At 36.2% G+C, this 17,131-nt stretch overlaps 3 protein-coding genes across 3 annotated transcripts; 1 reads left to right on the top strand and 2 right to left on the bottom strand.

Annotated features, from left to right (window-relative positions):
* Positions 1 to 586: 586 nt before the first annotated feature.
* MONOS_17045 (uncharacterized protein) lies at positions 587 to 1,254 on the top strand (the record flags this gene model as incomplete). Its single annotated transcript, XM_067869926.1, has 2 exons — positions 587 to 711; positions 775 to 1,254. 2 exons carry the CDS (start codon positions 587 to 589, stop codon positions 1,070 to 1,072), a joined length of 423 nt encoding a protein of 140 aa, XP_067734146.1. The 3' UTR covers positions 1,073 to 1,254.
* Positions 1,255 to 1,791: 537 nt separating this feature from the next.
* MONOS_7558 (putative SRSF protein kinase 1) lies at positions 1,792 to 7,478 on the bottom strand. The gene is made up of 4 exons (XM_067877893.1): positions 7,287 to 7,478; positions 6,937 to 7,109; positions 6,639 to 6,876; positions 1,792 to 6,521 (listed from the first exon to the last, which is right to left on the bottom strand). Exons 1-4 carry the CDS (start codon positions 7,430 to 7,432, stop codon positions 2,126 to 2,128), a joined length of 4,953 nt encoding a protein of 1,650 aa, XP_067734145.1. The 5' UTR covers positions 7,433 to 7,478; the 3' UTR covers positions 1,792 to 2,125.
* Positions 7,479 to 7,553: 75 nt separating this feature from the next.
* On the bottom strand, positions 7,554 to 9,502 carry MONOS_7559 (putative Solute carrier family 35 member F6). Its single transcript, XM_067877894.1, has 5 exons — positions 9,346 to 9,502; positions 9,246 to 9,289; positions 8,735 to 9,201; positions 8,411 to 8,672; positions 7,554 to 8,295 (listed from the first exon to the last, which is right to left on the bottom strand). The coding sequence occupies exons 1-5, from the start codon at positions 9,476 to 9,478 to the stop codon at positions 7,771 to 7,773; spliced, it is 1,431 nt and encodes a 476-aa protein (XP_067734144.1). The 5' UTR covers positions 9,479 to 9,502; the 3' UTR covers positions 7,554 to 7,770.
* Between the last annotated feature and the right edge of the window lie 7,629 nt (positions 9,503 to 17,131).

Below are 17,131 nucleotides of genomic sequence, written 5' to 3'. Positions count from 1 at the left end.
TATGTAATAGAGGAAAAAGTACCAACCAGTTCCGCAATAGTTTGTTATTGAACAACTTTCCACTCTGTTTTCTGAGAATGTCCAAACAGAATTTGATCGTGGACTTGTAGCATGGACTGCTCCTGCATGAGCAGCTGAACAGCTTGTGAAATTGGATTTTGCGATATCAACTTTTAACAAATAATCGCAATATAACGCTCCACCATGTTTTGTTGTTGAGCATTTGCTATACGAGCAAGAAGTGATCGTGAGATTTGCATTTGTGCAATTGACTTTGAGCGCTCCACCCCAATCGCTTCCACCATTTGAATCATTCCATTCGCACCATTCGAAGCGATGGTTGTTCTCATCAAATTCAGACATTCTGCTTTGTTTCTTTCTTTGAGATTCATTTCCAACATGCACCACTGGAGCATTTGGTGAAGAACGTGTTTGGTGGAGGAAAGAAGCATTGAAGGCAGAAAGAGAAGTGGAAGGGCTGTTGAGGTTTGGGAGGATGGCACCATCGATGGGGTTGTGGGTGTGTTTGAAGATGGTTGAGTGGATGGAAAGGGATGAGTGAAGAGAGAAGGAGGGGATTAAATTGATGTTGATGTTGGTGGAAGAGAGAGAAGAGGAAGAGGTGGTTGAGATGAATGGATTGAGTGAGTGGGAGGGAAGGGATGGAAGAGATCGAGGGGATTGGGGAGAGGAGATGTTGGAGAAGAGGGTGTTTGAGAGATGGAGATTGAGGTGGATTTGGAGGTGGGGATGGGATTGGTGATGGATATGGAGAGGGGATGGGGAAGAGGAAATCGAAGGGGAAGAGGAAGGGGAAGGGGAAGAAAAAGAAGATGATGAGGATGAGGATGAGAAAGATGAAAGAGAAGGGAAAAGGGAAGGGGATGGAGAAGAGGACGAGGAAGAGAGAGAAGAAGGAGAAAAAAGGAAAGGCTGGATGAGGGAGATGAAGGAGGAGAAAGAGGAGTGGGAGATGGAGAAGGAGGTTGGGATTGGGGAGTGGGCATGTGGGAGGAGATTGTTTAGGGTGGAGAAGAGGGGGAAGGAGAGGAAGAAGAAAAAAGAAAATTAAGTTTGTCAGCTTCCACGCTTCATTTCGTACACTTTTGCAGTTATTTGTGTATTAGACATTGAAATTGTTCAGAGCATTTCACTTTTCCTCATAACATTTTTATCCAAATAAAAATCGTTCATCTCTGGTTTTTTAAAAAAAAACATAAAAATATAAACGAAACAAACTTTCAACTCACGAAATTTTTCTTTTTTTTTGTCTTTGAAGCTCATTTTGTTGTGATTTTGTTTCATTTCCAATTAATATCAAAAAGATCAAAACCGTTGAAAAAATTGAATTCTATAGACTTTAAGAAACAACACCAAATGAGCCAATTAGTAATTTTGAAAGATGAAATATAATTTATCAAAGCTTTAACATGATGGATTTCAGCGTTAATTTGCATATGCAATCTTTAATTAAAATGTTCCAACTTCATTTAAAATAAACAAACTTCATTTGAATTAAATGGGTTTATTTGAATTAAAGAAGTTTATTCAAATTTCATCTAATAAAAGAAAAAATATATATTATTTGTTCAAATTTATCACTTTCTCGGATTATTTAACAATATAGAAATGCAAGTGATGAGAATCTGATTTTTATTAATTTTTAAAAATTTCGAAGGTTAGATATTTTTCAATCATAAATTCAATTTTTTCGATCGTGTTTTAAAACTTTTTGGATGTTGATAAATTTTTGGTGTAATTATTCTGTTAAAGGCAAACCTTTTTATCCGCAGATTTGAACATATTTTTCATTCAAAAAAATTAAAAATCGATCCAATTTGAATGTTACTTCATCCCAATGGAGAGAATCAAAATTAAAATTTCAAACACAAAAATTCTAGAAAAAATGATCCAAAAAGAAAATGAAACTAAATGCATTTATAAACGCTGTTTTTTAACAAATATAAAACATGTCATGCCAGAGGTGAAATAAGTTTTCTTTTTCTTTTTCTTTTTATATTTTGTGACAAGAAACGATAAGTTCTTTGATTCAATCATGAAAAGATTCGCATAATTCAAATCTTCAACAAATTCTTTTCAAAATTTTCGTTTCGTTATTCTCCCCTTATTTTTCCTTATCTTCTTTTTCAACTTCATCATTAATATTTTGCTTTGAAGCATCATCATCAGCAGATTCTTCGTGCAATATTTCTTGCTCTTCTTCGCTCTCTGAATCTTCTGCTTCTTCGTTTTCCGTTGCTTTCTCTTCTTCAGCACTATCTATCATATGACTCCTCTCTCTTTCTTTCTGTTGCAGTTGCTGCGGAAGCGACGCAAAATGCCCAGTTGCCCCGTCCAGAAGCATTTTCTCGTAGTAGAAATATTTGTACACAAGCTCTGGCGGAAGATCCAGCTCTGACTGTTGCGCATTCTGCAGAAGCTTGTTTATCTCCTGCAGCTGATGCTCCAGCGAGCGGTGCGCATTGATGCTCTGGTGCAAATGCTGCCTGTCCTCTGCAAATGGCGATGAAACATGCAACACATCGCCTTCCAGCTCATCTTCTCTGTCGCTCTGTCTGCCCTTTTCATCAGAACGAAGATGCGATTTTCTGTATAGATGGCCCTCGTCCCTGCGCATCCCCAATGCAGATGAAATAAGAGAATGCTGATAGTTCTCGTCTTCATTCAGCGTGCCGTCTCTTCCTGCTTCCATCCTCCTTTCTATGCTTTCGTCAATGATCTTTTTGCCTCTTTCTTCTCTCTTTTGGATTACTTCGCTTTCATCTGCTTCTTCTGTGTGTTTTTCTTCTTCATCATCATTTTCTTCTTCCTCCTCCTCAGCTTCTCCTTCTTCTTCTTCTCTATCATTTTCATCAGTTTCACTTGAGTCTGTTTTTATCTCATCTTCAGCTTCTTCTTCTTCTTCTTCTTTCTCTTCTTCATCTTCTGCACTTTCGTCATTCTTTGTACCTTCTTCCTTTCCTTCTTCGCTTTCTTGCTCTGACTCTGCCTCAGATGCCATCTCTTCATCACTCCCTTCCTCGCTGTATGACTCACTCAACGACCCTTCGGTCTGTCTTCCGCTTTCAACAGAAAACGATCGAGTCGATGCTTCGCTCGATGCTTCTGATTCTCCACCTGAATCTGCTTCTGAAAGTTCTTCTGAAACTCCTTCGGATTCTTCGTTTTCGTCTTCCTCATCTTCGTCTTCTTTATCTGTATATTTCCCTTCAGTATCATCTTCTTCTTTCTCTTCATCAGATTCATCGTATTCTTCTTCATATTCTTCATCCGACTGCTCCTCTTCGTTCTCCTCTTCCTCTTCAGAATCTTCTTCATCTTCATCATCACTCTCACTCTCACTTTCACTTTCACTTTCATCGGATTCTTCAACATCTCCTTCCTCATCGTCATTCTCTTCTTCATCTCCTTCCTCCGTGTTATTTTTATTGTTTTCGTTCAAGTTTTCCTTCGAAGCCTGCTTCTTTCCTGTTTTGTTTGACTCTCTTTCATCGTTGCTCTCTTCGTCTGAGTCATCATCAACAACAACAACTGGATCCATCTGATGTGCAATTAAATCCTCTGAGTCTTCGTTATCATCATCTTCGTCCTCTTCTTCTTCCTCTTCCTCCTCTTCCTCCTCTTCCTCTTCCTCTTCTTCTTCATAGTCATCACTTTCCATCGATCCACTGCTGATCCCAAGCTCCTCTAACACTCTCAGCAAGTCATCATTTTCCTCCACTTCAATCCCAAACAGCTGCTTCAGCATCATTTTTGCCTCTTCATCTGAACATCCGCTTATCAGCCTTTCTCTCATCTTCCCTTTCAGCTGCCTCTGCTCCAACTTGTGCTGCCTCACAGAAAAACGCCGTTGTGCCTCCTGATCGCGCTTCCTCTTCCTTTCGATCTCTTTTATCTTCCTCCTCTCCAGTGCCTCCGCCCTCTTCCGCTCTCTTTCCACCATCTCCTTGTCAACCAGCGGGTCAGTATCTCCTCCACCGCTCATGTCTGCCCGCCCTGCAATCGGCTTCTCCACCCAGCTCACCCCTGTCAGCGACTCCCCCTCACGAATGTTCAGCCACGGGTGTTTCAACAGCTCCTCTGCGGAAGGCCGCTTCTTCGAGTTGAAGTCCAGACAAGGCAGCAGAAACGCACACAACTCGTCTGCCTGCTGCGGCAGGGCGTGGTACTTTCTGATCATCACCGAGCGCAAGGGCCACAGATTGAGCTGCTTGATGTGCCTCAGCTCTCCTCTCCTGTTGAAGATCTGCCGCGACCACTTCCCTTTCATTGCAGACTCCCTTTTGACCGGCCCCAGAAGCTCCACAAACATCGCAATGTGGTCTTCGTCTCTGTCGTAGTTGTCGCCCGAGTGCGGCTCAAACAGCAGATCGCCTGTCAAAAGCTCAAAGACGATGCATGCGAACGACCAGATGTCCGTCCTCTCGTCGTAGTCATACCCCAAAATGACCTCAGGCGAGCGATATTGCCTCGTCTGGATGTTCGACGTGAAGTGCTTGTCGATCCAGCACGCATTCCCAAAGTCCACCACTTTGACGTCGTATTTGGAGTAGCCTTCCCTCGGGACAGTGCCCAGCAAGTATGGCCCCACGGGGAGGGCTGAGGGAGGAGGAGATGGAACAGGCGAGGAAATGGAGTTGGTTCTGATTGAGGTGGTGGATGCTATGTGTTGTGATGGACGAGGCTGTGACGCTGGTGGAGATGCAAAATCTGGTGAATATGATTGTGAGTCTGTTTTCTTCTTGAATTCTGGCTTGATGATTGGCATGTTTGTGGCATTTGCATTGTTTGAGTTTGCTTTCTCTTCATTTGTCTGTTTTTTGGCTGAAAGGGATCCATCTTGAGATGAAGGAGCAGGAGGAGATGATTTTGAATCAGTTTCTTCAAACACAGCTGCTCGTGATGAATGTGCAGAAGTAGAAGATGAAGATGAAGAATTCTGATTGTCAGAAGTTTCAAGAACAGATTCTGGTTGATTTGAAGAGTGTAGTGGAGAAGAATCCGAATTGGACAGATGAGATTGATTCGGATTGGCATTCGATGGAATAGAAGAAGAAGAAGAAGAAGCCTCAGTAGTTTCATTGTCGTTTTTAATCTTTTTGCGAAAAGCAGGAAATGGCATTGCAAAAACAGCAGGCGACAAAGTTTCAGTCTGTGAAATGAGAGCGAAGGAGCTGCAAGTGTTGTCGGTGGAGGAAGAGTTGGTAGAAGGCGAAAGAGGATGGGATGGTGAAGTGGGTGTGTTGGGTGAATGAGGAGCAGACGATGCTGCTGTTGAAGTGACATTTGGAGAAGAAGTGTCAGATGAAAATGAGGAAGAGGAAGATGAGGAAGAGGGAGAGAATGAGGATGAAGAAGATGACGTGTTTTGTTCAGTGTGTGGAGTGGGGTGAATCGAAAGACGTGAAAGTGAATCAGTCAAGGTGTCGATAGATGGCGTTGAGATTGGGTCGTCCAAAAGCATTTCAGCGTCTGAAACAGAAGAAGAATCTGTTTTTGAAGAAGATTCAGCTGAAAATGGCTGTCTGTCTTGCTTTGTGGTTGGTGTGGATAAAATCGATGCATTTGATTTCTGTGTGTTCGTTGGAGCATCAAAAGAAACAGTTTTTTGTTTTTCCTCGTTCCTTTCTGCATTTATGTCTTCTTCCAAAAGATGAGGCGTTGCTTTTCCATCTTCACATTCTGTTGTTCCATCTTCTTTTTTCGTCAGAATATCTCTATTGTCACCAGCCTTTGTTGATTCTTTGTGAATAGCTTGATCGTCTTCATCATTCTCATCATCATCATCATCTTCTTCTTCTTCTTCTTCTTCTTCTTCTTCTTTAATAACAACTGCATCTGAACGTTTCATGCAATCACTCTTTTGTCTTTCATCCTTCGCAGTCGAGTCAATCGAAGCAGTTGCCAAAGAAGATGGCAATTCTTCTGCTTCTGTCTTTTTGATAGCTTTCTCTTCAACAAAAGCACCTTCACTCTTTTCTTCTCTTTCTGACTCTGCCTCTTTCGCAGCTTTTGCCATTCGCTGCTTTTCTTTTCTCCGCTTTTTTGCCAGTTTTTGTTTGTATTTCTGCTTTTCTTTGGCTGACAGCTCAGACCAAATGACATCAGACGGTAGAATAGACTGAAGAGTGAGGTATGTCGGAGATGGTGTGGGAGAAGGGTTGACGCAAGGGAGTGCCTCTTCTGAAGCAGAAGATGAAGAAGAAGATGATGATGATGACTCACTTGTTGCATCAGTCGCCGCCTCAGCAGTTACAGTGTTATCCTGCTTGCTTGACGGATTCTCACCAGAAGTGGAAGGCAAATGGGCTTGTGACTGTATCTCTGTGGTCGTTGAAGCAGATGGTTGCGATCCTTCAGAGTTACCAAATGATATCTCATTTTGAGCAGAAGGAGTCTGTTGAGTCTCATTGTATTCGTCACCAGGCGGAGTCATTGATGGCGACTGAGGAATTGGCGCATGCAAAAAAGACTCGCTTTGGGCGTCTGATGAGATGGGACTGTGTTTGTCATAGAAGTTGAAGATTGAAGAGTTAATGAACAAAAAATGCGAATTTAATCAAAAATGAATCGAAAGATATCCATTCAGAAATTATGATAAATTTTTTAATTCAAACTATTCCTTCGGTCTTTGACCGTCCAAGCAACGAGTAAAAACAATTGGCCATTCAAGCAAAATATTTTCTGGCTTTAGGTCTGTATGAATTATCCCTAATTCTCGATGAATATAATCCAGTGCAACAAGTATTTCACGGCAAATGTATTTCACAATTGGCAAAGGAATCCCACGATATGAATAGTTTCTAATTAATGCTAATAGATTGCTACCCAAAGCTTCAAAGACCATGCACATGTCTGAATATAAATTGAATATTTGACAATAAAGTGAAAAAATATGAAAGAGAACAATCAAACGGGTTCCATTTGGACCTTCAAGCTCAAAGCTATCGATTAAATGAACTACGCATTTATTAAAATCTGGATCTCCATTCGCAATTTGAGATAAAAGAACAATTTCATCGCGAGCAGCTTCCATGTAATGAGACGCACTTTTAATAATCTTAAGTGCAACGTTTTTACCTGTACGTCTGTTTGCATTTATTGTGAAGCATAATCATATTAAAATATTTCAATTTTCGTTTGATAGCACAAAAAAAGTTAGAATTATTCCAAGGAAAAATCATTCGGATTTATCAAAGAAAAATGTTTGTTAATTACCAAAAATAAGTTATGATACTTATTTGATAACAAATAAAGAATCAAACAAATCAGTGCAAAACCAGACTGTGGAAAAATGCCCCCATCCAAGTTTCTGTTCGACTCTGAAACGATTGTTATAGACATCGCCAATATGCACAAAATGATAACCTCCTTGGCGATAATCTTCTGTTCCTTCATCGTCAGAATCCATCGTTGTCTGCACTTTGCGAAAAATAAAGAATTACAAATGAATGTGTGATCGGAACCACATCAAGATAAAAATCGATTTGTATTTTATCTACATCAAAAAAGAAAAAAAAAAAATCTTCTTATTCATGAAATCTCTTCTCATCATTTTTTTTCAAACAGACTTCTAAAAAAGAAATGTGATATCAACAAAAATTTTAAAATACAGTTTGTGAAAGTCATGAAAATTAAGAATAAAAATCAAATCATTGCTATTAATATAAAATAATTAATTTCAAAGAAAGAATATTTTCCAAAATAAACACTCTTAAAGAAAATTTTAATGTAAAAAAGATTAAAACTCTAGTGATCTGAATTAACAGAGTTTTTATCGGTTGCGAGAGGATTATTTGTCTGCATATTGGAAGATGGCGAAGAAGACGATGAAGGAGATGGTGATGGTGATGGTGATGGAGAAGGTGACATCATAGAAGTTCCGTAATTAGCGTTCTCTTTCCCTTTATCGCTTTTCATGTCATCATCCAACAAACTTCCACTTTTAGTGTCATCTTTCTCCTCCAGCGATTGATATGGAATGTCATCCTGAGATGAGAGCAAAGGCTTGTCTTCTCCTCCGCTGACTTCTGCTGTCTGCTTTGACTTCCTCAGCTTCTTCACCCATTCATCAATTGGGATGACGTGATTGTAAATAAGAGTTCCTATCACAAGCGGAATGAATCCAATAACCTGTATCCAGGAGTATTGCAGCCAAGGCTCTCCAAATGATTCTTTTGTACACCAATTAACAATAAGCATCGACAGCCATACGAAAATTGATCGGCACGCATCAATCAACGTGCGGTGAACTGCTGAAAGAAGTTTCGATACCTATTTTTTTTTTTGAAAATATTTTTCAAAAATGGGGGGGGGGATGAAAGAAATTTTTATAGTTAACGTTTGCAAACACATTAATAATTATATAAATAATGATAAAGAAACACACTGTCAATCCCAGCCCATTGTAAAAAGAAATTGAAGCAAAATAGCACAGAAACATAATTAGCAAAAAAGTATTTTGCCCGAGCATGGTTAAAGCATCTAACACGTTCTCGTATTTGTTGCAATCATCACCTGGAATTGAAGATACAATTGGATATGCCACTGCAACGCACATAAGAAACCCAAAAATTCCTTCAAATCCAATAACTAGCAGAGGTTGAAGATTTGCTGATTTCAAGTATTTCTCCTCAAAAATCATTTGTGTGCTTTAAGAAGCATTTATATAAAAATTGTTAATGTTTAAAACTGTTGAATGTTTATTTCAAACCTGTTTGCCAGCTGTCCAAGAATAACAAGAACAATCCCCAATATATATTTACCTGTTGATATGGAATTCTTTGATGTTAAGTTGTTAAGTACTCCTGAAAGTCCAACTATCAAAAGACCTGTAACAACCAGAGCGATGCCGACCCATTTGTACCAACCATATTTTTGTCTCAAGAAAGTAACAGACCATATACTTGAGAAAATAATGATAGAACCGCGAAACAATTGGTAAATAGATGATGGAATTGTAACAAGACCAATTGCTGCTAAAGTTGTTCCAACCATATCGCAAAATGCAAGCATTATAAACAATGGAAAGTATTTTATAGTTCTGAAAATAGTTTGCTTCATTGTACGTCCAGCTTCTTCTGGCGATTTTGGTTTATTTCTATTCTTAAATAGCAAAAATGCATGAAACAGAAGGCATGTTGCTTCTCCAAGAAACATACAGCCACTTTGAGTGAAAGGCTAAAAATCTTTGTTATGAAATCTCAATTAAAAGAAATGATAACCTTATCAAATTTATGATTTGAAGGATGGACTGTTAAATCACAATCTGAACAAAATTTCACAAGGACTAAGTTATTTTTATTTGAAAAAAAAATTCAAAACTCTTTAAATCACCAGGACAAGTGTCGTCACCTGGTACGCAAACTTGAAATTGGAGTTTTTTAGACACAGTATTTAAAGTTCCTGTAAGAAGCATTCCAGCCGAAAGGCCAATCTGAATCAGAGGATGTACCATTTTCGGATGTTATAATACTAAGCTATGGCATATATGATCATTTTTATGTTGTTTACGCAGTTTAATCCAAATTATAATTTGGTTTGTTTGCGAAAAGCTTTAAAAATTATATGCAATATTGAAGCGAATTTGAATCAATCATTTTCGGTTGTGATTTTTTAAAGCAGATGTGTTGAAAATACACATGTTTGGTAAATACATTCAAACAAATAAAATTTTTCATATCAGATAAATCAATAAGAAAGTTAGCCCTTTGACGAGTTTCTGCAATAATTGAAAAGAAATATTCACAATAAAGCATTGCAAATTTTGTTAAATGTTTCTTATCCAAAAATTCATGATTACAGATATTTTTCAGTTTTTTTCCAACAATTCAAGAATAATGCAACTTTCGCAATGAAATCAATGAAAAGATCGTTGAAAACCAAGTTCTAATGATATATGAATTCTTATTAAATCATATATGTGTGTGTTTTCATTGAATAAAAAATGAAATAAGAAAAGGTTAAGGAATTATTCATTTTTTCAAAAGAAAATTACAAAAGAAAATTGAATACTGTTCATCAATTTTTATATATGAAAATAAAAAAATCAGCAATCAAATCTCAAATTTTTCTATTGATTTCTGTTTTTCATGAATCATTTGTACAAATGAAATAGGTTGTAAGTTATCAAATCAGCAATATGGAAAAAAAACACGACCCTGGTGGGATTCGAACCCACGACCTCGGGATTAGAAATCCCACACGCTATCCAGCTACGCTACAGGGCCAGCAAAAAAAGATTTAATTGTCTTATTTTATCTACTACAAAACATTTACATCTAATGTTTGTTTCTAATATTATTTTTTTCACTATCGAAATATTGATTCTCCATTTTTTATTTTTTATATAATTCTTTTTTTTAAAGATGATTTTGTAACATTTTTTTAAAAGAAAGTTCTTTTTCACTATTAGTGTGTTGTTAATAAATTATTCAAAAATATGTGGGGGTAAATATGGACTTTCAAGCATTTTTTGCACGAAGCATTGAAAAATAGCTTTTCTTATAACTTCACTTCTCTTTCTCAGATTTCAAAATAAATCGGACTTAATAATTTTTAAACAGGAATCATTGAAATCAAAACATAAAGAATAGGGACATCTCACGAAAGCCAAAAAATGCACCCATTTTTATTGCGTTTTATGGTCTCAAAAAGTCAATGAAAAGTTCATAATTTTTCAATGAAAATGCTTAAAGAAAAATATTTTGTCCCATGTTTAAAAAAATTTGGGTTATTATATTTGAAATCATAACATTTTTCGGTGTGTGGATAATTAAGAAAGTTTTATGAATTCGAAAATAAAACATTTGTTGAAATGTTTTATTCATTTTATTGAATCAAAAGACATTGTTTGATAAGAAAGAAAGACAGAGATAATTTTTGTTTAAGTTATTTCTTTTCTGTGTTCATTGACAAAATTCAAAATAAAATTTTTGTACCGAAATTTTTCTTCGAAAAAATATTTTTTCAAAAATAATCACCCATTTACTAAAAAAAACAACAAATAGACTGATATATAATTTTTTTATTTTATTTTTTATTTTATTTTTTTTTTATTTTATTTTATTTTTTTTTTTTTTTGTGAAATCAATCACTTGATTTACTTAATGTTAGGCCTCTGTGACCTGACAAATAACTTGAAGCCTCGTCTGTCACAAAAAAAATAAAATAAAATAAAATAAAATTAAATTTAATTTTTTAAAACTAATATAAAACATACGATTGCTAAAACTTCAAAAGACTTTTCATAGCACATTGGAAATGATTTGTTGATAGGATCTGTAATATCTTGTCGTTTTTTGTATTTTGTCAGTGACCGTCAGTGACGGTCAATGACAAATTGTGACAAAAATATTCCTTAACTGACATTTCGTGTCAAATAAAATAAATATTGGGAACTTGATCACATTAGAAAAAAAATATGATTTTTTTAAATAATAAGAATTATTTTATGTGGATTTTCAAATAAATTATTATTGTAATTAAGAATTATGAAATAGTTACAAATTACCCTTTTTGACAAATCATAAATATCGTGTCAGTCATTTTGTCATTTTTTCAATTTTCTCTTGTCATGTCACAGAGGTGTTCTTAATGTTCTGAATTTTGTTATGAAAACTTCAGATAATGATAATATGTCATGTGTCTTTGAACAGAAATATTGATTATGTCTCAAATATGGGACATCACACAAAATATTGTTCAACATCCTTTTCTCTGTGACCACAAGAGGAAAAATTCTGATATATTTCTTCATATAAATCAAATCAATATCAATTCATTGTCCAAATCAGACTTTCATTTTCGTGAAAACGAAATATGTGCAATAATTTTTGCTTTCAAGTTTTTTCTTTTTTATTATTTTACAGTTTGAATTCTCGTTTTGTATAGTCATAAATAAACCCTGAAAAGAAATGAAGCTATTATATGGTACCTCAGCTGTTTTTTCATTTCCAAATTTGGCATTTGTTATAATTGTCTTTCACTCAACATTTGGGTAATTCTTTTTGAAAAATCGCAAATGTTTAATTATCAAAAAACAATAATTTTCATATTTTGCTCAAATTTTAGTTTTCACACACCAAACTTCACTTTTATGGAATCTATTCCTGGATATTGTTATTTCATTCATTCTGAAAAAGATTCGTGAGTGGAAACAAAAATATGAGCTAAATGTGAAATATTTGATTCATAAGAATATTAAACATTTGCGACTTTTCAAAAAGAATCACACATTTGGATAGGAAATTTTCTGCTGATGATGAAAAACTTTTGAATTTGGGATAATATTTTTGTCTTAATGAACAATTCAATGATTTGTTCCAGACTTTTTCTTCAGAGCGTTTTTTTCATCTGACATTCCTGTGAATTAGAATAAAGAAAAAGACAATTAATTGAGAAAAAATTCAGAAACAATTGTGTGGAACAAAATTCATAAAGCAATTAATTTTTTCACATTATTAACAAACCCTAAAAAATTATGATTTGAAAAGCAATCACACATTATTTATCTTGACCGAAAGAAGTGTACCGCAACTTTCATTGATATTTTCATTTGAAAATTCTAATACAGATGTCGCATAAAATACTGGAGATCGCACAAAATACATGACAAGATCGACGTCACAAAAACTACAAGAGGAATAATTCTGACAATTTTCCTCAAAATACATCTAGTTAATACAAACAAAAGTGATACACAAAACTTTCAAAATACCCTCATTTGTGCTCAGTAAAAATCATTTTTGAAATTTCGGAGAAATTGGATTTTGAGTTTCTTCGAGTTTTTTAATACAACTTTTTCTGAGCACAAACGATAAAGCTTAGTAAATTATGAATATCAAATGAGTTTGTGTTGATGAGATATCTTTTGAGGAAAATTGTCTAATTTTCCTTCTTGCAGTTATTTTGAAATCGATCTTGTCCGGAATTTTGTGCAATGTTCGGCATTTTTTTGCGATACCTGTAATTTGATGGAGAAGAATTTTTTCGAAATAATGGGGAATTAGAATGTTTATTTTCAAAGATTTTAACAAACGTTCTGTTTCTCGATTTTTTCATGTTCATAAACAATATAGATAAATCTTTTAAAAAAGTCGTATATGTTTTATTTTCTGTTTCTTTTGAACATCGCATGTTTTACAGTTTCAATAACAAATTCTCCATCAAACACAGTGGTTAAAATAGTTAAAAATGGACAAATGAATAATGAAAAATTAAATTTCAAAGAAAGATGGGTAATTATTTTTGGGATCATACTTTTTTTCGGGGTAAGTTTAAGATTATGAAAAAACTGTTTTCAAACATCAAAAATGCTTTCAGGCATCATGAATAATATCAGTCATCAACTTTCAAGTCAACAATTATAAAAAAAAATAGTTTTTTTAATGATTATTGTTGGATGACCATTATTAAAAACGTAACTTGTTTGATATTTGTCTTTTTTGATGAAAAACAACTTTTACGGTTCGCACATATTGCATGAATGTTTATGATCTATTATGATAATTTTGCGCTATCCAATAGAAATGCAATCATTTCGATTTGGAAAAATTTTGTCAAATGTTACTGTTTCGCACAATCGTGAACAATAATGAAAAACTTAATCACTTTATTGTTTGTTTCAAATATGCAACAACACTATCCAATATTGTATCAAATTTTGCAATAAATTGAGTGTAAGTTGTTTGTAATCTATTCATTCTCTTATTAAACTGAATATTATTGTTGTTTTAAAAGTTTCATTGAATTCCATATATTTCTCGTTTTCATTTTTTTCTTTTCTTCAAAACTGGCATTTTATTCTTCACAGTAATTATCGATTCGCAGTTAAAAAATGTCAATAATGTTTTTTAAAAATATAATCTGTCTGTGTTTCTAAGTCCAAAAAAAAAAAAAAATTGAAACAATATTGAATTTGAGACTCATTTTATCTAACAAATTAGTTGCAAACTGTTCTTTTCAAAGCGAGGCATTTTGAGATAATTTTTCTCCATAAACAGAAAAAAAAGTTCTCCTTCGGATTGCATTTCTTTTTATTTTTTTTTATCTCTCACTCCCTCTTTTTTTCTTCTCCTTCTTTTCTTCCGTGCCTTCTTTGGCCTTCTCTTCTTTTCAGTCTTTCGCTTCTTTCTCATGTTTCTCTTCTGGCTTTCCTTGCTTATCTTTTTCTTTTCCATCATTTGGGCTGTTTCCTAAAATTCTTTATTTTTTTGCTCTTCTCTCTTCTCTCTTCCTCTTCTCTTCCTTTTATTTTTCTGTTTTCTCTTTCTCTCTCTCTTTTCCAGCCGCTCCACAAAATTTCCTTGATGCACCTCCAGAAGCATCAATAATGATGATATTGAGTGCAGATCCTGGCAAAACGGCAGTTCAAGCCTCATTTCTTCTTCCTCACTTTCTCTCCCTGCATCTCTTTCATCCCTTCTTCAGTGGTTTCCATGAATCATCACAGAAGGAAGTGGTGCATGTGGTGTGCTCATCTGCACCTGGAAAATGAATAGTCCTGGTGGCAGAAGGCCAAGAAGTGTTTGTAGAAAATTTTATTGTTTTCTATTTTTGGAGAAAAGAAGGAAGTGAAATTGTATCTTCGCTGGCAGGGCAGAGGAAGCGAATTTGCGCGATGAGAGCGGCTTGAATAGCTGAGATGTCACTCAGAAGATGAGATAGTGAAATTACATATTCTGAAATGAGTCAAAAAAGTTCATGGATGAGAAAGAAGAAGAAAAAGAAGAAAAGTGATAACAACAAATATTTAAGTTGTTTCATGAAAGCACAAAATTACTAATAAGAAAAACAAATATATTCTGATCCTTCAGTACATATATATAAAAAAAAATTACGAAAATCATACAAAACAACTCCAAAAAAATGCTCATATAACCAGTCATACATATTTCACATTTCTGTTCATCTGTCTTTGCCATTTCTCCTCTTAAATCCAGCCATAATGAGAATTATGTGGAAACCGAAAAGTCAATCATGTTTTCAGAAAACTTTTGAAGATGTTTGTTCTTGATGACCTCAAATTTGAAGCATCAGCAGAAGAAAAAGGAGAAGAAGAAGATATTGGATATACCTGAGAAGTTTTACTGTTCGGGGGGCTCACAAACTGTGGCAGCTTATCGTTCTGCACAAACTCTTTGCTCTACTCGTTCTCCTTCTTCAAAATCCTCTTTTTCTCTTCTATGCGTCCCCTTAACTCCGATTTCTAATTCAACTTCGCAGTCATCTTTTCGCCTGTCTTTTCTCCTTCATTCAGCTTCCTCAGCTCCGCATGAAGTTTTTCCTTTTCCTTTTCTGTCTGCTCTTTCCTGAACCTCTTCAACTTCTTTGTCACTTTTAATTACTCTCCAGTCCACTTGACCATCTCCTGTTCCACAAATTTTATTGAATGGTATCAGGTACTGCTTCATAACAGATACAAGCTCGTCCAAGCAGGAGATTATCTCTTGAAAATTGACAAGTTGAATTTTGTTGACCTAACTGGTTTTTTTCACTTGGAAGGAAAGAGGTTGCCTTGGCTGCTCATAGATGATATTGAAAATTGAAAAAGTGGATGGAAGCGAGGTTGGATGAGAAACGGTGTTCACTTATATGTCTTGTGGGATGCTTTTACCGTTTGCGACTTCTGAGACACATCTGCAAAAGGATGAACTGTGACAATAATTTTTGAAGTATTTGACTTTTCTGCGTTCTTTGCTTTCTCCTTATTCTCTCTCTGCATAATCTCTCGTTTGTTCTCCTCAATCATCATTCTCCTCTTTTCTTTGTTGTTCCATGCCAGCTTTTTCATTTGCTCCTCAAAACGCTATTCCTCTTAGAATATCATCGTTAGCGATAGCATTGACAACAAGTGAGTCAAATGCAACGTAAGTTTCGCCTTGGTCCGTGTAAAAATATTGTGCATTAACATAGGTTTATATATATAATGCTTCAGGTTCGTAACAATCTCCTTCTTCTCATGCATCTGCTGCTTTTCGGTCTTCAGCTTCTCCTCTCCATCATTCCCCGACAGCCACAGTTAGAAAACAAGTTTCTTTTTTTCCACTTCTTGTTATGTTTGCTTCCACGAAGCCACTTCGATTGCCTTGTCGTCTTCTCTCCTTCTGCCTTCTTTCCATTCGCTTTGTACCGATTGCAGTGCCATCATCTCATTCGCTACCTCGTGGTGTCGTAGCTCAATTTCTGAGTTCTTCTTCTTTTCTCTTTCTCTTCCTTTCTCATTCATTATTTCTCCTGAGCAATTACTCAACGCGTATTGCACTCATCTCACGTTGTTGATCTCTGTGAATGTCTTTCCAAACAATCTGACAGAGAAAATTTGAAAATCTTGACGAAAAAGGATTGACGCCTGCACAGTTATCGTATCGCTGATGCTGTAACATAAGATTATTTTCTTCTTTGGAATAAATAAAAGGAGGAAAATAAAAGGAGGAGGAGAAGAGGAGGAGAAGAGGAGGAGAAGAGGAGGAGGAGAAGAGGAGGAGGAGAAGAGGAGGAGGAGAAGAGAGGAGGAGGAGAAGAGGAAGGAGAAGGAGGAGAAGAGGAGGAGGAGGAGAAGAGGAGGAGGAGAAGAGGAGGAGGAGAAGAGGAGGAGGAGGAGAAGAGGAGGAGGAGAAGAGGAAGGAGAAGGAGGAGAAGAGGAGGAGGAGGAGAAGAGGAGGAGGAGAAGAGGAGGAGGAGAAGAGGAAGGAGAAGGAGGAGAAGAGGAGGAGGAGAAGAGGAAGGAGAAGGAGGAGAAGAGGAGGAGGAGGAGAAGAGGAGGAGGAGAAGAGGAGGAGGAGAAGAGGAGGAGGAGAAGAGGAGGAGGAGAAGAGGAGGAGGAGAAGAGGAGGAGGAGAAGAGGAAGGAGAAGGAGGAGAAGAGGAGGAGGAGAAGAGGAAGGAGAAGGAGGAGAAGAGGAGGAGGAGGAGAAGAGGAGGAGGAGAAGAGGAGGAGGAGAAGAGGAGGAGAAGAGGAGGAGGAGGAGAAGAGGAGGAGGAGGAGAAGAGGAAGGAGAAGGAGGAGAAGAGGAGGAGGAGGAGAAGAGGAGGAGGAGAAGAGGAGGAGGAGAAGAGGAGGAGGAGAAGAGGAAGGAGAAGGAGGAGAAGAGGAGGAGGAGGAGAAGAGG

The sequence above is a fragment of the Monocercomonoides exilis genome (genome assembly GCF_001643675.1).
Source record: "Monocercomonoides exilis strain PA203 chromosome Unknown scaffold5-2102611, whole genome shotgun sequence".
NCBI lineage: Eukaryota > Preaxostyla > Oxymonadida > Polymastigidae > Monocercomonoides > Monocercomonoides exilis.
Note: the sequence above shows the minus strand (reverse complement) of the source record. Positions and strands in the feature narration are given on the sequence as shown.

Excerpts from the sequence above, each read along its gene's own strand:
- MONOS_7558 (XM_067877893.1), bottom strand. The coding sequence starts at position 7,432 with ATGGATTCTGACGATGAAGGAACAGAAGATTATCGCCAAGGAGGTTAT. Across the intron at positions 6,877-6,936 it reads TGAAGGTCCAAATGGAACCC|ACATGTGCATGGTCTTTGAA; the intron begins GTTTGATTGTTC and ends ATTTATATTCAG. Across the intron at positions 6,522-6,638 it reads GGTCAAAGACCGAAGGAATA|TCCCATCTCATCAGACGCCC; the intron begins GTTTGAATTAAA and ends TGACAAACACAG.
- MONOS_7559 (XM_067877894.1), bottom strand. The coding sequence starts at position 9,478 with ATGGTACATCCTCTGATTCAGATTGGCCTTTCGGCTGGAATGCTTCTT. Across the intron at positions 9,202-9,245 it reads CAAATCATAAATTTGATAAG|CCTTTCACTCAAAGTGGCTG; the intron begins GTTATCATTTCT and ends AAAGATTTTTAG. Across the intron at positions 8,673-8,734 it reads CTTGGACAGCTGGCAAACAG|CACACAAATGATTTTTGAGG; the intron begins GTTTGAAATAAA and ends TGCTTCTTAAAG.